Raw genomic sequence first — 22097 nt, forward strand, 5'->3', positions numbered from 1 at the left:
TGTTTGGTAAAAATATTTTCATTTTAAGAGAATACACGATTTGTGTGGCTCACAGCAGGTGAAAATCACATATACTTATCTATGTTATGTTATGTTATGTTATTGATTCTTGTACCGCGCACAGCTGCCCCAGCAAAGGGGCGTCCTGTGGAACTAATTGTGTCGGGTGTTTTCATAGAGCACTCAAGCAGGCGGAGCTCTAATAAAAACGTGACATGAGCATACGTCCTATACCGTGGCACGTCATTCCAGGTTGTTTACTTTGCATTTTGTGACTTTTAGGCAATATTGTATAATGGTATCTGAAAGAAACACGTTAGTGTTAGATTCCTTACCTTAGAATATCCCCAGGCGTCAGTCTGGATCCGGAAACTTTTGCGTAGCAGTACCCCTGCGCGTCGGTAGGCGTCGTCTGCAGGCGTCCCCTGCGGCTCCGCGTCCGTCGTCGGCGTCGTGCGCCGTGATGATGTCGCTGGAGTACATAGACGCCGCCTCCGCGCGCTGACGTCAGTTCTTCTTTTTTCCGCGCCAGTGGACGCAGATCTGAAGAGCAGTACTCCGGTCTTTGACCAAGTTTTTCGATTGTTTTTTCTCTTATTGTGCCTGATAGGATGCCTGGGTTCAAGAATTGCGATGACTGTGAGCGCACGATGTCGGTCACGGATCATCACCGCCTCTGTCTCCGGTGTCTGGGCCCCGACCACGACGTGGACTCCTGTGTCGACTGCCGGGCCCTCACCAACAAAGCTAGGCGGGAGCGGTCCCGCAAGCTACTGGAGCTCCGGGTGTCGGCCCCACGTCGGGACCGGGAGCGGTCCCGGTCCGGCCGGAGGTCGAGAGAGCGTTCGAGGGAGCGGTCGCGGAGCCGCGCCGAGCGTTCCGGAAGTCGACACCACTCGTCAGGCTCGTCAGGTAGGAAGCACAAGAAGTCGGGGCGTCGTCATCGTACCCCCGACTCCCCCCGACGCTCGCGCGATGCGGCCGGGGGCTCGGGTGACCCCAAACCCGCGGCTCCGCGAGAGTCGCCGGCGCGGCCTGCCTCATACCCTCCGTCCAGTGGTTTGGACGACTCTCCTAACCCTGGTTTGATCTCTCCTCCTTCCGTGGCATCGGTGGAGGGAGCTGCCTATTCTGTGGTGCTGATGAGGGCTGCCAAGGCCTTACACCTTGAGCTCCCCGTCGCGGCCGTGAGGCCTAACATCCTCACCGAGGTCTTCAAACCGCAGTCATGCCCACAGGAGCCACTGCTGCCGTTTAATGAAGCCTTGTCAGACGTTCTGTTGGGCACGTGGTCCAGGCCCGCTTCAGGTGCGCCTGTTGATCGGAACGTGGCCAGGCGCCACCGTCCTTGTCCGGACGACCCCAAGTACCTGTCTACCCACCCCACTCCTGAGAGTCTGGTGATCCAGGCCTCGACCTCCCAGTCCGCATTCCCGTCGGCCCCGCCCGACCGGGAATCCAAGAGGTATGACCAGTTTGGCAAAAAGGTCTTCTCGTCCATTAGTTTGGGCCTGCGGTCTTGCAACACCGCTTGCCTCTTGGGCCGCTACACCCACTCTGTGTGGGATACGGTCGCGGAACTGCTGCCTGAATGCCCCATGGAGGTGCGGGCAAAACTCGGTCAAGCTGTGGCTGAGGGCCGGGATGCAGCGAAATATTCAATTCGGTGTGGTCTTGATACGACCGACTCGCTGGGCAGAGCTATGTCAACGACGGTGGCGATTTGTCGCCACGCCTGGCTGAGATCCGCCAATTTTTCGGCTGATGTCCAGAATACTTTGATGGACATGCCGTTTGATGGCTGTCACCTGTTCGGTGACAAGGCGGACCACGCGCTGGAACGCTTCAAGGACTCCAGGGTCACGGCCAAGTCCTTGGGTCTCTCGACCCAGCGTCAGCAAACGGGTTCGTTTCGTCCCTTTCGTGGCCAAGGAAGGGGCGCCCCCACACGTGCTGCCAGCCACGCGCCGCAACAATCCTTCCAACGCGGTGGCGGCCGTGGAAACCGCCGTGGTGGCGGTCGGGGACAACGGCGGGGTCAGACCACACCTTCCCCCGCAGCATCTACCCCAAAATCCTCCTAGTCCGTGCTTTCGGCCCCATGTGACGCCAGTGGGTGGCAGGGTTCGCCATCACCACGCTCACTGGCGCACGATCACTTCGGACAGGTGGGTGCTGCAAATCGTCCGAAGGGGCTACTCCCTCCCCTTCGAGACCTCTCCTCCAGCCATGCCACCGCAGAACCACCGTGTGTCGGGGGACCACTTGACACTTCTGCAGGAGGAAGTTACGGCCCTCTTGGCCAAGGGGGCCATCGAGCGCGTTCCTGGGCCAGAAGTAGGGCGTGGTTGCTATTCCCACTACTTTCTGGTGCCCAAGAAGGACAAGGGGGGCCTACGTCCTATCTTGGATCTAAGGAACGTCAACGGCTTCCTCAGGAAGGAGAAGTTCAAGATGTTGACGTTAGCTCAGGTCTTGGCTGCTCTAGACCCACAAGACTGGATGGTAGCGTTGGACTTGCAGGACGCCTATTTTCACATCCCCGTCCTGCCGGCCCACCGGCGTTACCTGCGGTTCACGGTAGGCCTGGAGCACTTTCAGTTTATCGTGCTCCCCTTCGGCCTTACCAGCGCCCCACGGGTGTTCACAAAGGTGATGGCGGTGGTCGCAGCCCATCTGCGCAGGTTGGGGGTTTCAGTCTTCCCCTACCTAGACGATTGGTTGTTGAAGGCGGGCTCGCCCCAAACAGTCGTCCACCACCTTCAGATGACGGCAGACCTCTTGCACGACCTGGGGTTCTCCATCAACGTGCCGAAATCACACCTGTGTCCCTCTCAAAAGCTCCTTTTCATCGGAGCGGTTCTGGACTCGGCGCAGTTTCGGGTTTATCCTCCGGAACGGCGGGTTCGGGATATTCAGGCTTTGATTCCCATCTTTCAGCCGCTATCCCGAGTCTCGGTCAGGTTGACGCTGCGGCTGCTGGGACTGATGGCTTCCTGCATCCTTCTGGTGCATCACGCCAGGTGGCGGATGCGGGCTCTGCAGTGGGACCTGAAGTTTCAGTGGGCCCAGCATCAGGGCAACTTGTCCGACCACGTCTTGATCTCGGAGGGCACTGCGAGACAACTGCAGTGGTGGCTTACGGACCGCGATTGGGTCAGGGGCAAGTCCCTCTCCCTTCCCCAACCGGAGCACGTTGTCGTGACGGACGCGTCCCTCCAGGGCTGGGGTGGCCACTTGGGGGAGGCAGAGATCAGAGGCATCTGGTCTCCGGCGGAGTCCCGGCTCCATATCAATCTGTTGGAGCTGCGGGCGATTCGTCTGGCACTGAAGGCATTCCTCCCCTTTGTCAACGGGAGTGTAGTGCAGGTGTTCACCGACAACACCACCGCCATGTGGTACTGCAACAAACAGGGCGGAGTGGGGTCGTGGACCCTTTGCCAGGAGGCTCTGCGCCTCTGGCAATGGCTGGAACGTCAGGGCGTGACTCTGACGGTTCAACACCTGGCAGGTTCTCTGAACGCCAGGGCGGACGAACTCAGCCGTCGGTGCTCGATGGATCACGAATGGCGTCTGAACTCGGACGTGGCGCAAGGCATCTTTCTGCAATGGGGAGAGCCTTGGTTAGATCTATTCGCCACAGAAGAGAACGCGCAATGTCATCAGTTCTGCGCGTTGGAGTTTCCAAGACGGCACTCGCACGGCGACGCCTTTCGGCGCGAGTGGAGTTGCGGTCTGTTATACGCCTTTCCGCCTATACCACTTCTGCCCAGAGTGCTGAAGAAGATCAGGCGCGACCGGGCCCAAGTTATCCTTGTGGCTCCGGACTGGGCTCGAAGGTACTGGTATCCCGAGCTACTCAGCATGTCAGTCGGTCCCCCGATCCGCCTGCCCCTTCAGGAGGACCTTCTGTCGCAGCAGCAGGGGACGGTCCTCCACCCGAACCTGTCCAGTCTCCACCTCCATGCTTGGAGATTGAGCGGCGGCAGTTGAGGCCATTTGACTTGCCTCCTGAAGTCTGTGATGTTATTCTGGCAGCCAGGCGTCCCTCCACTAAGTCGGTATACGCCTGTCGGTGGAACAGATTTGTGGCATGGTGCACAGCAAAGGCTGTGGACCCTCTTTCTGCCCCTCTTTCGGAGGTTCTTCTGTTTCTTCTTTCTCTTGCCCAGCAGGGCTCTGCTCTGGGCACTATCAAGGACTACCTTTCTGCCCTTTCAGCCTTTTTGAGGCTTCCTGATCAGCCTTCTTTGTTCAAATCCCCGATTGTAACTCGATTCTTGAAAGGCATCACTCACATGTTTCCACCTGTTCCGTTTGTGATGCCTCAGTGGGATTTGAACCTGGTTCTAACTTTCCTGATGTGTGCTCCCTTTGAGCCCCTTCATTCTTGCCCTCTCCGTCTCCTGACTTTAAAGACGGCTTTCCTGGTTGCCATCACCTCTGCCAGGAGGGTGAGTGAGCTCCAGGCTCTTTCTGTCCAACCTCCTTTCCTGTCCATTCATCCTGACAAGGTGGTTCTGAGGACTAGACCTTCTTTCCTGCCCAAGGTTGTTTCGGCCTTTCACATCGGGCAGTCCATCACCCTCCCTTCCTTCTTCCCGCCTCCGCATCCTTCAAAGGATGAAGAGCGGCTCCATCGTCTGGACCCAAAACGTGCGCTTTCATTTTACATGGATCGCACACGCCAGTTCCGGGTGGATGACCAACTGTTTGTTGGCTACGTGGGTGCGAAGAAGGGACGGGCGGTTTGTAAACGAACCATCTCTCGATGGGTCGTCCTCTGCATCAAAGCGTGCTACTCTTTGGCTCGGAAGGAGCCTCCTGTTGGGCTGAGGGCCCATTCCACTCGGGCCACGGCGGCTACTACTGCCCTGGGCCGGGGAGTCCCCTTGCAGGACATTTGCCAGGCGACTACGTGGGCCTCGCTGCACACCTTTGCGAGGCACTACTGCCTGGACAGTCAAGTCCGGAGGGATGGCTTCTTTGGCCGTTCTGTCCTCCAGGACTTTCTGGTGTAGTTTTGTATTGGTTCGCAGACCCACCACCGGGGTTGGTATTGCTGGGGTATGTATTCTAAGGTAAGGAATCTAACACTAACGTGTTTCTTTCAGATGAACAAGTTACTTACCTTCGGTAACGATATATCTGTAAGAAACATTAGTTAGTGTTAGATTCCTTACCGAACCCACCCATCCTCCCCGTTCTGCGAACTGATACCTAGGGTTAAGGTCATCCCTTTCAGGGCCCTAGTTTTAACATGGCACCAGTGTTGGTTCTCTCATGGCTCTGCGTCTCCTGGCGCGGAAATGCTGTGTGCAAAGAACTGACGTCAGCGCGCGGAGGCGGCGTCTATGTACTCCAGCGACGTCATCACGGCGCACGACGCCGACGACGGACGCGGAGCCGCAGGGGACGCCTGCAGACGACGCCTACCGACGCGCAGGGGTACTGCTACGCAAAAGTTTCCGGATCCAGACTGACGCCTGGGGATATTCTAAGGTAAGGAATCTAACACTAACTAATGTTTCTTACAGATATATCGTTACCGAAGGTAAGTAACTTGTTCGTCAACAGGATTACACATCCCAGAATGTAGTAATAAAAAGTGTTCCCCTCTGAAAGATTACATTCTCTATGAAACTATTTTTGAAAGGTTTATGAAGAAATAGCTTCAAACAGTGTTCCTACTTTTCCGTTTTTTCAGAAAGTTTAAAGAAATGTCCAAAGACGTGGAAAAGGAGCTAAGTAAGGTGCTTGGAAAAAAAGTGTCTGCTGATGTCGAAAAGAAGCCGAAAGTGTCCATGTCTCCTCAAACCATAGTGAACATTGTATTAGGCGCCGGGCTCGCAACTGTCTCCACACTCTTCATTGCGTTCGCTGCAGTCACTGCACGCAGGTACGTTTGTTTGCTTCAATATTCATTTCGCTCTGTGAGTGTAGGTAGAGCTCAATGGCGTAACTCAAAATGATACCCCCACGCCTACCCTTCCGATTAGGGTGACCAGAGTTTGAGAACCAAAAACCGGGACACGCCGGAAATAAAGTAGGACTGAAGCCTTTAGTTTTACTTCTACATCTGGCCTGTCCTGGCTTTTGCATAGCCTTGTAAATGTGTATATATATATATATATATATATATATATATATATATATATATATATATACATACACATACATACATATATGGAATTCTTTTAAACGTGTACACACACATCTATATGGGTATGTACCAGGCGGTCAACACCCATTAGGCTCTCAGTGCTTCAGCCCCCCCCCCCATTCCCCCCTCCACCGTCATGTGTGTCAGCCCGGGCTGCCACAGATTTGCGAGCTGGCGACCATCTAATTGCAGCCGCACCCGAGTACTTAACAGGTCTTTAAAAGACCATTTACTTGTAAATTAGGCGTTTGTTGTGTTTTCACCCCTTCTTTCAGTCACTCTGTCTATGGTTGGAAGAATTTGCCCCCCCCAAATATTTTTCACCCCCCCACCCGAAATTTGGCTCTAGTTGCCCGCCTGGTATATACAGACACACATATATATGTGTATATACACACACACTCACATTTTCAATACCAAATTTACTTAATATTATCCATGGAAGGACCTCCACCCTATGCCTCCAGCCCTTTTCCGCATTCCGAACTCCTCCTGTGCTGCCTAACGGAAGCAGAATACATTTCTTAATTTATTATTTTTTCTGAAACGCCCGTGTAAAGAGAACATGCCTTCCAATTCTCCTTAAAATTGCAATTACCTGACATTTGTCCCAAAAACCGGGACATTTATGCAAAATGAAGAAATGTGTCTGGACACCGAGACAGTCCACCGAAAACCGTGACTGTCCGGGGAAAACCTGGACATCTGGTCACCCTACCTATGATGAGGGGACCCTGACATCCTTTAAGCCGAAAGGGTATCGTCTCAAGGGTGGGGACATGTTGCTCTGCAGGGGCCTGCATTTTTGCCTTTAGTGAGTATTGATGCAAGTATAAAAGTTCTACTCCTGCAAGCCACTTCTCAAAAATTCTGGTTTTGTTTCATGTTTATTGTAGCAAACGCGCTAAGAAACTGGTGTCCAAAATGCCCGACGAGAGTGGCTCACCTGAAAACGGTGATTCAGCTTCCGGATGTTCTGGGGGGCCGAACGATGGCGGTGGGTAAGTAGAAACAAGTAACTTCAAACTGACGATACATGCCGGCGTGTCTGTTAAAAACTCTTATAGCACCAATACAAACAGAAGTAGGTCAAGGGCACAACATTATGATGCTAAGTATTAAACAATACTAACACATTTGTATTCATGATTGAGAAATCAGTGCTTAATTTGAGCTGGTGGTTTCTGGTGCTCGGCACCCGCACTTAATAGTCAACATTGGGTCTTATGACAGTCTGCCACATGGTGGTGCTGTATATCTAATTTAGAGATGAGGACAACAACAGTTGTTTATTACTTCAATATACAGTAAAAAAATGACTAATACTTGCCACCCAAGCTGGTGTAGCATTGGGGGCCTGGAAAAGTCTGAATTCTCACACTTGTAGGAGTTTGATGGTTAGTACTTGTGCTGTTGCTGACTTTGGCTGCGCTGGCGAGGACAATAGGTGTTACAGGCTGTAGTGGCCTCCTGACGAGGTCCCTGGCACTTTACAAATTAAGCACTGAAGATATTCTATGAGATTCCAAAACTGCCAGCTCACTATGTGCGGCAAGTGGCAGACAGTATCAGCACTCTAGAAGAGACGGCACTGAAAGCATTCCTACAAAGGGCAGAGACACTGAGATAAAGTAGGTTTTCAGCGTGGGTGTGAATTTTCTGGATTCAATACCATATTTAATATTGTACAGCCACTTGAGATATATACCATGCCGTTGTAGTACTCCTGAAGCTTAGCCTATGCTGTAGAAAACTTAGCATAAAAATAAATGTATAGACGTGCTATTGCAAGCAACATATCTGAAAGAGACACGTTAGTGATAGATTCCACACCTTAGAATATCCCCAGGCGTCAGACTGGATCCGGAAAGTTTTGCGTAGCAGTACCCTTGCACGTCGGTAGGCGTCGTCTGCGGCTCCGCGTCCGTCGTCGGCGTCGTTGGCGCTGTGATGACGTCGTCGGAGTACTCCGCGTGCTGACGTCAGTTCTTCTTTTTTCCGCGCCAGCCAGCGCAGATCTGGAAAGAGCAGTTCCCTAGTCACTTTTTGACCAAACTTTTTTGTGATCTTTTGATCCATTTCGAAGTCTTCACGACTCCGACGGTGCCGTTAGGGATGCCCGGATTCAAGCATTGTGACGAGTGCACCGTACCATGTCGGTCACGGATCCCCACCGCCTGTGCCTGATGTGTTTGGGCGTCGACCATGACGACGAGGCCTGCTCCGACTGTCGGGCCCTTTCGAGGAAGGCCAGGCGGGAGCGGTCCCGCAGGCGGCTCGAAATCCGCCAGTCGGCCCCGCGCCGGGTGAGGTCCCGGTCCCACGGGAGGTCGAGGGACAGGTCGCGGGGACGGAGCCGTCACAGCTCCGGGAGTCTGCGCCACTCCTCCGGTTCCAAGTCGTCAGGTAAGAAGCACAAGAAGTCGAAGAGACATCATCGCTCTTCCGACTCCCGACTCCCCCCGACGCTCGCGCGATGCGGCCGGGGGTTCGGGTGACACCGCCCACGCGGCTCCTCGGGAGTCGCGTGCGCCGCGTTCAGCCCCATACCCCCCGGTCCCTGGGCTGAACGCGACGCCGGAGGAGATCGAGCGTTTCCTCATGGCCATGAGGTCCCTTTCTCCTCCGACGGGTTCCGCGGCGCCTTCGGGCCCAGTGAACCCGTCGGGGGGCCCTAGTGGGTCGGGTGCTTCGGCCTCGACGCCGCCGGCGCCTTCGTGCCCGGCGCCGCAGGGCTCCATGATCCCGACACCCCCGGTGCCCTCGGGCCCGGCGCCGCAGGGTACAGCGGCCCCGGCGTCGTTGGTGCCTTCGGGCCCGGCGCCGCGGGGTACCGCTGGACCCTCCTCGGGCGATGGACCGTCCCCGGTGGACCTTACGACCCCCCTGGGGTCGGTCCGTGTGGTGTCCCCTCCGGCGTCGTCCTCGGGCGGCGCCAGCCCCGATGCCTCCTCTCAAACGGTTCCGACGTCGGGACGACGCCTATCGGCGCCGCTCTCAACGCCGTTCGGAGATTTTCATTTCTATGAACCGTCCTCATTCACTTATGACCCTGAATCTCAGGAGATGGGGGAAGAGGAGGATTGGGAGGGGTCTGAGGACCCTCTGACAAGGGAATGTCAGTCTAGCATGGACTGGACAGGAGACCTTGGGGAGGCCAGTGGCCTGGACACCTATCCAGACACTGGATTCGTCTCTCCTCCTACCGTGGCTTCGGAGGAGGGCGCTACATATAGTGTGGTGTTGATGAGGGCTGCTAAGGCCTTGGGCCTTGAGCTCCCCGTCGCGGCCGTGAGGACTAACCTCCTCACTGAGGTCCTTAAGCCGCAGTCATGCTCCATGGAGCCTCTGCTGCCGTTTAATGAGGCCTTGACGGACGTTCTTATGGGCACTTGGTCCAGGCCCGCTACAGGTTCGCCTGTAGATAGGAACGTGGCCAGACGCCACCGCCCGGCCCCGGGCGACCCGGGTTTCCTGTCCACCCACCCCACCCCCGAGAGTCTGGTTAACCAGGCCTCTAACTCCCAGACCGCCTTCCCGACGGCTCCCCCCGATCGGGAATCCAAGAGGTACGATGCCTATGGCAAGAAAGTGTTCTCGTCCCTTAGCCGTTGAGGCGGTCGGGGAATCAAGCGCAGCCAGTCCACACCTGCCCCCGCAGCATCCGCCTCTAAGCCCTCCTAGTCCGTGCTTTTCGGCCCATGTGACGCCAGTGGGAGGCAGGGTTCGCTATCACCACTCTCACTGGCGCACCGTCACTTCAAACAGGTGGGTGCTGCAGATCGTCCGCAGGGGCTACTCCCTCCCCTTCGAGACGACCCCTCAAGCCATGCCACCGCAACACCACCGTGTATCGGGGATCACTTGCGGCTCCTGCAGGAGGAAGTTTCGGCCCTCTTGGCCAAGGGGGCCATCAAGCGCGTTCCTGGGCCAGAAGTAGGACGTGGTTGCTACTCCCACTACTTCCTGGTACCCAAGAAGGGCAAAGGGGGCCTACGCCCTATCTTGGATCTGAGGAACGTCAACGGCTTTCTCCGGAAGGAGAAGTTCAAAATGCTGACACTGGCTCAGGTCTTGGCTGCCCTAGACCCAGGAGACTGGATGGTAGCGTTGGACTTGCAGGACGCGTATTTTCACATCCCCGTCATGCCGGCCCACCGGCGTTACCTGCGGTTCACGGAAGGCCTCGAGCACTTTCAGTTTACCGTGCTCCCCTTCGGCCTTACCAGCGCCCCACGGGTGTTCACGAAGGTGATGGCGGTGGTCGCAGCTCACCTGTGCAGGTTAGGGGTTTCAGTCTTCCCCTACCTCGACGACTGGTTGTTGAAGGCGGGCTCGCCCCAGGCAGTCGTCAGCCACCTCCAGACTACGGCGGATCTCCTGCACCTGCTGGGATTTTCCATCAATGTGCCAAGTCACACCTGTGCCCCTCTCAGAAGCTCCTTTTTATCGGAGCGTTTCTCGACTCGGCGCAGTTTCGGGTTTACCCGCCCGAACAGCGGGTTCGGGATATACAGGCTCTGATTCCGATCTTCGGGCCGTTATCCCGGGTTTCGGTCAGGTTGACGCTGCGGCTTCTGGGGCTGATGGCCTCCTGCATCCTTCTGGTGCATCACGCACGGTGGCGGATGCGGGCTCTGCAGTGGGACCTGAAGTTTCAGTGGGCCCAGCACCAGGGCAACCTGTCCGACCATGTCCTGATCTCGGAGGGCACTGCAAGACAGCTGCAGTGGTGGCTCACGGACCGCGATTGGGTCAACGGCAGATCCCTCTCCCTTCCCCAACCGGAGCACGTGGTTGTGACGGACGCGTCCCTCCAGGGCTGGGGAGGCCACTTGGGAGAGGCGGAGATCAGAGGACTCTGTCTCCGGCGGAGTCCCGGCTCCATATCAATCTGTTGGAGCTACAGGCGATTCGTCTGGCACTGAAAGCATTCCTCCCGTCTGTACGGGGGAGTGCAGTGCAGGTGTTCACGGACAACACCACCGCCATGTGGTACTGCAACAAACAGGGCGGGGTGGGGTCGTGGACCCTATGCCAGGAGGCTCTGCGCCTCTGGCAATGGCTGGAACATCAGGGCGTGACTCTGGTGGTTCAACACCTGGCAGGTTCTCTAAACGCCAGGGCGGACGAACTCAGCCGTCGGTGCTCGATGGATCACGAATGGCGTCTGAACTCGGACATGGCGCAAGGCCTCTTTCTGCGATGGGGAGAGCCTTGGTTAGATCTATTCGCCACCGAAGAAAACGAGCAATGTCATCAGTTCTGCACGTTGGAATTTCCAAGGCGGCACTCGCTCGTAGACGCTTTTCGTCGCGAGTGGAGCTGCGGTCTGTTGTACGCCTTTCCGCCTATACCTCTTCTGCCCAGAGTGCTGAAGAAGATCAAGCGCGACCGGGCACAAGTCATCCTTGTGGCTCCGGACTGGGCACGAAGGTACTGGTATCCCGAGCTACTCAGTATGTCAGTCGATCCCCCGGTTCGTCTGCCTCTTCAGGAGGACCTTCTGTCGCAGCAGCAGGGGACGGTCCTCCACCCGAACCTGTCCAGTCTCCACCTCCATGCATGGAGATTGAGCGGCGACAGTTGAGGCCATTAAACTTGCCTCCTGAAGTTTGCAACATCATTCTGGCAGCCAGGCGTCCCTCCACAAAGACGGTATACGCCTGCAGGTGGAACAGATTTGTGGCATGGTGCACAGCAAAGGCTGTGGATCCCCTCAATGCCCCTCTCTCTGAGGTTCTTCTCTTCCTTCTTTCTCTTGCCCAGCAGGGCTCTGCTCTGGGCACTATCAAGGGCTATCTTTCGGCTCTTTCAGCCTTTCTGAGGCTGCCTGACCAACCTTCTTTGTTCAAGTCCCCTATCGTAAATCGATTCCTGAAGGGCATCACTCATACTTTTCCTCCTGTTCCCTTCGTGATGCCTCAGTGGGACTTGAACCTGGTTCTCACATTTCTGATGTGCGCTCCCTTTGAGCCACTTCACAACTGTCCTCTTCGCCTCCTTTCTTTGAAGACTGCCTTCCTGGTAGCCATCACCTCTGCCAGGAGAGTGAGTGAGCTCCAGGCTCTTTCTTGTAAGCCTCATTTCCTTTCAGTCCATCCGGACAAGGTTGTTTTGAGGACTAGGCCCTCCTTCTTGCCTAAGGTGGTCACGGCCTTCCACATTGGGCAGTCCATCACATTGCCCACCTTCTTTCCGCCTCCGCACCCCTCGAGAGAGGAGGAGAGGCTCCACCGTCTGGACCCAAAACGTGAGCTCTCGTTCTATCTGGATCGCACACGCCAGTTCTGGGTGGATGATCAACTCTTTGTTGGGTACGGGGGCGCTAAGAAAGGGAAAGCGGTGCACAAGAGGACCATTTCTCGATGGATTATCATGTGCATCCAGGCGTGTTACTCCTTGGCTAAGAAGGAACCCCCTGTTGGGCTGAGGGCTCATTCCACTCGAGCCACGGCCACTACGACTGCCTTGGGCCGCGGTGTGCCCTTGCAGGACATTTGCCAGGCAGCTACGTGGGCCTCATTGCACACGTTTGCAAGGCACTACTGCCTGGACAGTCAAGTCCGGAGGGATGGCTACTTCGGCCGTTCCGTTCTCCAGGACTTTCTGGTGTAAATATTGATTCGCAGACCCACCAACACGGGGTTGGTATTGCTGGGGTATCTATTCTAAGGTAAGGAATCTATCACTAACGTGTCTCTTTCAGATGCACAAGTTACTACTTGTGTAACGATATATCTGTAAGAGACATTAGTTAGTGATAGATTCCTTACCGACCCACCCATCCTCCCCGTTCTGCGAACCGATATCTAGGGTTAAGGTCATCCCCTTTCAGGGCCCTAGTTCCTTGGCACCAGTGTCGGTTTTTGTCATGGCTCTGCGCTTCTGGTGCGGAAAAGCTGTGGCTAAGAACTGACGTCAGCACGCGGAGGCGGCGTCAAAGTACTCCGACCACGTCATCACGGCGTCCACGACGCCGATGACGGACGCGGAGCCGCAGACGACGCCTACCGACGCGCAAGGGTACTGCTACGCAAAACTTTCCGGATCCAGTCTGACGGCTGGGGATATTCTAAGGTAAGGAATCTATCACTAACTAATGTCTCTTACAGATATATTGTTACACAAGTAGTAACTTGTGCGATAATACAGTACAATGGTTATATCATGATTACCTGTCTTTCTTAAGTGACTAAGCAATTTTGCACTTAATGACCAGTCCACAATGGCATTTATGCTGGCAAATCAGTGCAAAATGAGTTTTGTACTTTTTTCAGCAGAGTTACAGCCAGGTTTGTTTTGTTTTGGTACGTCACATGCGTTTTCGACAGGTTGAAGGGGAGGGTGTGGCGTGACAGCCGTAGCTACCCACTTTGGAGCTGGGGATTCAAGTTCGAGTCTCTGCTTCGGCTCAACATCTTGTGATTCTGGGCAAATAGCTTCAATTTTCTGTGACTAGGACATGTGGAATTATGTGGCATGGTGTGGTGTATAATTGTGCGGAGTGGATTTATGCAGCATGTTGCAGAGTTGTATTTTGTGGAGGGTAATTATGTGTTTTGGAGTTGAGTGTAAATAGTTATAAAGGTTGAAGTGGAATTATGTGTAGTTGAATTGTGTTATGTGGAGTGTAATCATGTGGTTTGGAGTGGTATTAAGTTGTGTGGAATGTTATTATGTGATGTGGTATAGAGTGAAGTGGAAATATGTGTTTTTTTTTATTTTTAGGATTGTAATTATGTGGTATTGAATGTTGTAGGGTTAAATTATTTATAGTTGAATTGTTTGGCATGTAATTATGAGATGTTTAAATGTGCTGTGTGTGGTAGAATTAGCATAGCTGCCAAGGTTTCAGATTGCTATATGTGACATTTTCATAATTTCAGTGTAATTATGAGTGACATTTCAACGACAATGAGTGACACTTTCCCGTGAGCAAAATCAAGTAATGTAGAGGAGGGAAACATATAAATAACATAATTACACCAATTTTAACAACTAGAAACTCTAAAAAAAGTCACTGAACAAAAGTGCGCTAACAGCAGGCTACTGAAAACTGAGCAGAGTCAGACTGCGTGAATGTGACCCATTATTACAGTTAAATTATGAAAACGTCACATTTACCAATCTGAAACCTTGGCATCTATGAGTGAATCAGTGTGAAAATGTGTTCTAATTGAGGTGTATTGCTCTGCTCCCTCATGGTGTCCAGCCTGCCAGGTGTCTTTGCAAACTTACAAGCGCCAAGCAGTTTTCCATCTGCTACATGTTAATGTAAATCTACAAAATAAATACATAGGAAGTTCTCTGCAGAAATCAGAGGTTTGCCTGTGCCAGGTTACACTTACTCCAGCACTTTAAAAGTGGCACTTCATTCAAGTTCCAATCAGGCCTCCCATAATGTCTGGTTACTCTGCATAGAAATGCTGCAAAGTTTTTTTTAAATGCTAATCTGAGGTCAGATTAAACCTTCCAAAAAGAGCTGCTTTCATCTATGAGTGATCAGTCCGTTTCTGGGATGCTAAAATCACAGTAAGACCCAGTGACCTACCCTCTAGTGCCACCTCAGTGATCTTCTGTCTGAGTTGGGGTGCAACTGGGATCTAACATGTTTTAGGACTCTGTGGTCTAGACTGCCCTGGGCCGAAGTGTTTCGTCCATGTAGCCAGGAGTGTGAGAGGAGGGGAGATCTGAGCCTGAAGCAGTGTGTGCAGTGGTGCCTCTGATGCTCCCAGACTAGAGTTAGGCTGCAGCTCCCTGCGCCATGGTAGGCACCTAGACCCTCAGCGCAATCAGCTCATCTGCGGAGCAAGGTCTGTAGGTGCATTACCACAACACCTGCTGGACGGAGGGGTACCTCTGGCCTCTTCTGTGTGTGTGTAAATTAGTCTTCACGGGCCTGCGACTAGCAGGCAGAGGCCCGAACTTGAGAGGCTGGATGAGGCAATATAGTAGACTGTTAGAGCATGCCTCTCGGTGGACTCTAGTCAAAAGAGGAGCATTAGGACCCTGGGAGGGCCAACAGGCATTGGATGACTGTGAGGTGACTGACCACAGTAACAGGTGGAACTACGAGAGATGACTGGAGGCACTAACCCTCTGAGGAGCAATAATTCATGGCAGTAAGGGGAGGGGAGGTTATGTCTATGCACTCAGAGAGTGTATTGTGCGGTATCAATATCAATAAAATGTCACCTGGGTACAGTAAGGCTTTCGGAAACCATTGTCATGCATTTAGCAATTACTCAATGTGACACCCCTAATCAGTGCAGCTATATATCTATCTTGCATCCAAAGAAATCAATGCTTTGACACAGGTAAGAGTTACCAATACACCTAGGTCACTGAAGTTACAGGACTTTCACAATTAACGTTTTTGTTTTTCATTCCGGTATGTCTGCTGCTGAAAGTAGCTTTTACCGCCATGTGAAAGTTTAGAAGAAAACAAGTAGGAATCAGCTTGGAAACAGACTCCCACATCTTATTCCTTTAAAACTTACTCATCATTATTTCCATTCCCCCAACATCAAAACAGCAATGAAATTGGGCACTTCAGAGCTGAGGTGTCATTGTGTTGGAATCTTAGATCCCGGGTCCTCCATGCAGAGAGGACCTTTTTGCACATCACTCCCCGCAGGGAGGCAGAGGTTATCCCGGGTCACAACATCAACCACTCCAGAGCTCCGGTGCCCTTCTCAAGCCCCTAGCTCCCTGTCAGGAACCATTCCTTGCAGATGTCACACTCGAAGCGGCTGACATCGTAGGGCTGCCGATGCATGGCTCGCCCGCGCCTTCCACAAATCCTCACGAGACCTAACTTTATGGACACACTACGGAAATATAGTAAAATGTTGTGGGCATAGAAAAGGGACAGTCATTACAGGACAAGCACACAGGCTGGTGTACTGCATAATGAAATTTACCGCATCGCATTTAGGAGACAGGGGAAGCACCAGAAAACAGACGGCGGCCACATGGAAATAATACTACACCAGCATTGATTAGCAGCACTGCTACCCGAGGAGGCGTGATGCCTGTTATGCATGATTTTGCATTTCAGTGCGGTGATGCGGATCACCACACTGAAATGTGTTTGTCTAAAGCTAGATGCGTGGTACTTGGCAGGGCTGAATTAGATGGCGCGGATTTGGACAAGCTGTGCATGCTAAAGCTTTTATGTCATCGGGTATAAAGTGGACGTTTGTCTATTTTTCTTTGTAAAAATAATATGGGCTGTTTCTTTACCTTCCGCTACATTTCTGAACAATTTGTTAAGCTAAATTGTATTGTTGCATTATGTGTGCATGCAGCGAAGATCGAGTGTCTGGCAGACATGAAAAAAATCATCCTACGTCTCAGTATTAACTTCCACACTTATAGGCCATAATTCCAATCCTAGAATGAGTTGCCTGATTGCTTTAAAACAACAGTTAGTAAAACAAGTAAGTGCTTTGTGAGCCTGTATAAGTAGCAAAGGTTTTACAGGGACTTGTTTTCGTGCAAGGTATTACTTTTCCCAGTTCACAGAAGGGATAAAAAATATCTCCAGATAATAATAGGGTTGACAGGATGGTGCACTAGCAGAATAGTGATACTTGTGGATCTGGTGAGGACTGCGGGCAGCAATTTCTTGATACGCTATTTGCATAAGAAAATACCATATATTTTTTTTGTTATCCTCCATTAGTTATTCGTAAGGAAGGGGAAAGAAAAGCGTTCACCAACAGCATTTGGTTAGTCTTAGGGAGACAAAGAATGCTGTGGTCTGTGGTAGATGCCGCCCAAAAGTCATAATTGCAAAAAACATAGCATATAGCCAGTGTCTAACCCAGGGTGGTGTGGAGTGCAAAAAAACGATGGATTTAGGCCCAGATCCTTGTACTGGGGTGAATGTATGACATTGTTCTACATTCGGTCCATCAACTGTGTTTTTTGCAATTTTCACCCCGAGTGTGCTGGGTATACTCAGACGTGAGTCCCAGGCTCTCCACACCACTGGAGTCAAGCTATCCAGGCTGAATGAAAGCTGATAGCCAGAAACTGGTCCTTGGATGCTTGATTCCGGTCTGGGAAAGACATGGCTTGGTAGTTCAGACTGGACTGTTCCCATGGGGCACAGGGTCAGAGCTGATTTGCATATAGCCAGTGTCTAGCCCAGGGTGGTGTGGAGTGCAAAAAAACGATGGATTTAGGCCCAGATCCTTGTACTGGGGTGTATGTATGACATTGTTCTACATTCTGTCCATCAACTGTGTTTTTTGCAATTTTCACCCCGAGTGTGCTGGGTATACTCAGACGTGAGTCCCAGGCTCTCCACACCACTGGAGTCAAGCTATCCAGGCTGAATGAAGGCTGATAGCCAGAAACCGGTCCTTGGATGCTTGATTCCGGTCTGGGAAAGACATGGCTTGGTAGTTCGGACTGGACTGTTCCCATGGGGCACAGGGTCAGAGCTGATTTGCATATAGCCAGTGTCTAACCCAGGGTGGTGTGGAGTGCAAAAAAACGATGGATTTAGGCCCAGATCCTTGTACTGGGGTGAATGTATGACATTGTTCTACATTCTGTCCATCAACTGTGTTTTTTGCAATTTTCGCCCAGAAGTCATAGGCATATGTATCAGGAGGTGCCATTAAAAGGAAGTGGAAATGCGCTTTAGACGTTGTCCGTATTGATGGCAACTGTGCGGTTGCAGACTTCGCTGGGCTGACAGTGGTTGAGGAAATGCTACGTTATCACTGTAGGTTTAATTACATGAATCGCACATTCTCTCTGGTGTTTGTCCTTGGGGTACTTGCTGACTGGTGCTACACATGGGATCAGGTTTGCCTTTGACAGGAGGTATGGTTTAGTGGGGTACATAATGTAAATTTATGTTGATGTGAGCAAACAAAAATCGGACCCTTTGTACATTTAATATTATTGTGTGTATCATGCAGAGGATGAAAAGTAACAGGAACAGCTTTGATGCCATAGAGGCTAGCAGGAAGAACTGTTTTGGGGTGGGCAGTTGAAGAGATTGTTTAACATGTTTTAAACTACTACAGTGGCATTGGGGAGGGCTGCAGCTGAAAGGCTCTGTCTTTACTGGTAGGCAGTGGTTAGATGGGGACCGGCCATCAGTCTTTCTGTCACTCGTGGAAAGGAGAGCAGTGTGCGGTTTTCACTGGATCGCAGTGACATCCGAGGGGCGGTTTATAGGTGGACAGAAAAGCATAACTGCGGGTTTCGTAGGGGAGAGAGTAGAGTGAAATGGATGCGTTAGTAGCAGGCATGACTGCAGTGGTCTGTGTTTGGAGGTGGTTAACTGAGCCGGCTTCGCTTGGAGGTGGGTCATCAAGTAGAGTAGGAGGATGTGTTTGGTGGGCCAGCTGGAGGCAGTGTTTTTTTTTAATCTTTAAAAAAAATCTTTTATTTTTATCCACCAGGTAACATCCGTAGTACATATCACAACATTACCATTCAAAACGTTTCCTAAGTACAATTCAGCATGTTGCATCACAATTTTACAGTTGTGTCATGACGTAATACTATTTCTGTGCCTCTGTCAGGACTCATTCCTTCCAGATACATTGCTGTCTCCTGTCGTAATTAGCATGATTAATAACAATACAGATCGTATATTGAACTATACGTTGCATATGGATATGAAAACTACCCAGAGCCCCCTGTCTCAATGCCAACCACGTTGTCCTCTGTCCCAACCCCTGCGTGCGTCGGTTGGTCTTCCTGCTGCTTTTGCAGACAGCCTAGAAACGGTTGCCAAAACTCTTTAGGTCTAGAGGCCTGGGGCAGGTTTTCTTCGTAATCTCCTAGTGTCTCTTTGCAGTATGTCATGTCAGACAGCCAGTCCTTGAAGCGTGGTGGGCGTTTTCTGCCCCACTTAATTGCGATGCGTCTCTTTGCCAATAAGAGTGCCACAGCCAGCAACTTGCGCCGTCTAGGTAATTTGAGTTTGTGCATGCCCAGTAAGCATACCAATGGCGTGTTTGGAATTAGTTCAGCTACCATAATGGTTAGAGCTGCCAGCACCTCCCTCCAGCATGCCGCCAGTCGAGGGCTTGCCCATGCTGTATGCAGGAAGTCTGCCTTAGGGGCGGCGCATCTACAGCAGTTATCGTTTGCTCTGAGGCCATATCGGTACAATTTGTCCAGTGTGTAATATGTCTGGTGTATAAATCTGAAATGTATGATGCGTAGGTTGCAGTTCGGTGTAAGCAAGTGCAGTTGAGTACAGGCGTAGTTCCAGTCGTCCTCCGAAATGGGCTCCCCAGTGGCTTCCTCCCAGCGCGTCAGTGCCCTGTTCTGGTCTGTGTACTGTTCGGTCTGGAATGCAGTGTACAGTTTTATCACCAAAGCCGCACGTGTTGGGTCAGTGAGTAATGTTTGTAGAGCTTGCAGTGATGTGGGTTCTGCCGGGAACTTATCATAAAGGTCTCTCAGTGCCGCCCGTAGTCTGAAGTACGCAAAGACTTTTAGTGGCGTTTGGTGTGCGCTCAAGGATGGACTCTGCAGTGGAAGGAATGTGTTGTTCTGGAAAAGTGTGCCAAGTGTCACCAATCCCATCTCCCCAAGTGCCTTCCTCATGTTCTGCCCTAATGTGACCAAGAGTTTGGGATGATTCGCCAGTGGGAGTGCCGGCGCATAGAGAGGCAGCTTTCTTGCCCTTGTTGCCAGCGTATACCATGCTCTAGAAGTGCATTTGACTGGGTGTATCGCGTCCTTGGGGTAGTTCCCTACAGGGTCCGATAATTATTGCATTAGGCTTTGGGGGTGGACACTGCCTGTTTCTACTGCGATGGGTGGGATGTGGGAGTGCGGTTGCGTCCAGTAATGCGCCTGTTGTGCTTGCGCACAATAATAATACAGTTGTAAGTCGGGGCGGCAAACCCTCCCTGATGGTACTGTTTTATGAGTACCTTCCAGCTCACCCTGGGCTGCTTCCCGGCCCACGTTAGTCGTTGTAGTGCTGTGCGCAGCCTGGCAAAGAAGGCGTTCGTAATCCATATCAGGATATTCCAAAATAAGTAGAGGAATCTAGGTAAAACTACCATCTTCTGGAGCGCTATTCGGTCTGCCATTGATAGTGGCAATTTAATCCACCTCTCAATCTGATCTTTCAATTTTTGCACTGCTACGCCATAGGTTTCCCTAAGCACTATCTCCGGATCCCGGTGGATCCATATTCCCAAGTACTTCACCGGGTCTGTGATCCAGTTCAAGGGGTAGTCTAAGCTTGGTTCCGGGGTTCCCGCCGTTAAGGGGATAACTACAGATTTATTCCAGTTTATACTAAGTCCTGAGTACTGCTCAAATCTAAGGTATTCCCTGATCAGTGGGTTCAAATTCTTGTCCGGATATTTGGTGTACAACACCATGTCATCCGCATATAGAGAAATTCCCACCGGGCGCAGACCAAACTGGAGCGCCGCTTCTGGATGTTTTTGTCTAATTTTGCAGGCCAGTGGCTCCAGCGTGAGCGCAAACAGAATAGGGGACAGCGGGCACCCCTGTCTGGTTCCGCGTCTAATCTCAAAATGTTGTGAGGTAAAGCCGTTAATGCATACCCTAGCACTACGTTCGTTGTATAGTAAGGCAATCCATTTTAGAAACGCAGGCGGAAAACCCACCCTAGAAAGGACGGTGATCATAAAGTCCCACTCTACTGAGTCGAATGCTTTCGGCGCGTCAAGAAGTGTGGCTGCCGCCGGCAGCTCGGGGTTCTGACTATGATACATTGTAAAGATTGTACATATGTTTTGAGTTGTGGACCTCGTGGGTATAAAGCCTGCCTGGTCCGGAAGCACCAGGAGCTTAAGCAATGGTTGAATCCGAGTCGCTAGTGTCTTGGCCAGTATTTTTACATCTATGTTGATGAGGGAGAGTGGGCGATATGACTCGCAGTGTGTGGGGTCTTTCCCAGGTTTCGGTAGGGCTATCAGTAGCACCTCTTGCAATGTTGGGGGAGGGCACCTTCTTCATAGGCTTCCTTGAACATCTGGGCTAGCTGCTGTATCAGCAGGTCCTTAAATTCTTTATAGAATTCGCCCGGAAGGCCGTCTAGGCCCAGAGCCTTATTGTTGGGCAGCCAGCCAATCGCATCTTTGAATTCGTCTTCGGTGATATGGTGTCCTAGATATTCCCTGTGGGTATCTGAGAGCCAAGCCAAGCCTATGTCATCCAGGTATTCATGGATATCTGGTTGTGTGTGTGTCATTTGTGTGTCGTATAATGTAGAGTAGTATGTGCGGAATCTGTCCAGGATGGATGGAGTGTCGTATACTGTATCGTCTTGGTAATTTGCGATGTGTGTTATATGTGTGGTACTTTGCATTGGTTAGATTTTTTAAGACAATGCCCTGCCTGGTCGCCCTCCCTCCCCATATGCCCTGGCTTTGTAGTGTCTTGATAAATACTTGATTTCCGTGTCAGCGTATTCGTGATACTTGTCTACTTTCCTCCGTATTTCAGCTAACAGGGAGTCCTGGGACGTGTCCGCATACTCTGTTTCCAATCTCTGTATATCCCTTTCTGCAATGGTCAGTTGCTGTCTAATGTCCTTAAGAATACCTGCATGTTTGCCAATGCAGTACCCTCTTATAGTGACTTTAAATGCCTCCCATAGCGTCCTAAAACTCTCTCCACAGTTCCCGTGTTAGTCTTAAAGAGTCCTCAATAGCTTCTCTCAGTTCCCCCCGATACACTTGGTCCGTCAGTGCTGCGGGTCTTAAGCACCACGTAAATTGTCTCAGGGTATGAGTGGGAACTTACATGACATTCCGTACAGGAGAGTGGTCCGACAGGGTCTTGGGCAGATGTTCTATTGTTGTCATCCACGTGCTTACCTCCTGTGTGGTCAGCCAGTAGTCCAGCTTCGACCAGGTTTTGTGGGTTAGAGATGTGCAAGTACCCTCCTGTTTCCCTGGGTGCC

At 51.8% G+C, this 22097-nt stretch overlaps 1 protein-coding gene across 1 annotated transcript in view; it reads left to right on the top strand.

Annotated features, from left to right (window-relative positions):
• The window catches only part of LOC147662694 (uncharacterized), a gene marked incomplete at its 3' end in the record, with an annotated part of 662849 nt that overhangs the window by 293135 nt on the left and 347617 nt on the right, over window positions 1-22097 (top strand). The window contains exons 12-13 of the mRNA XM_086950972.1: window positions 5708-5899; window positions 7060-7164. Of these exons, the coding sequence (XP_086807098.1) occupies window positions 5708-5899; window positions 7060-7164 (297 nt within the window). The remainder of the gene's footprint in view (window positions 1-5707; window positions 5900-7059; window positions 7165-22097) is intronic.

Source organism: Lissotriton vulgaris, unplaced genomic scaffold (assembly GCF_964263255.1).
Source record: "Lissotriton vulgaris unplaced genomic scaffold, aLisVul1.2 SCAFFOLD_1043, whole genome shotgun sequence".
Classification (NCBI taxonomy): Eukaryota; Metazoa; Chordata; class Amphibia; order Caudata; family Salamandridae; genus Lissotriton; species Lissotriton vulgaris.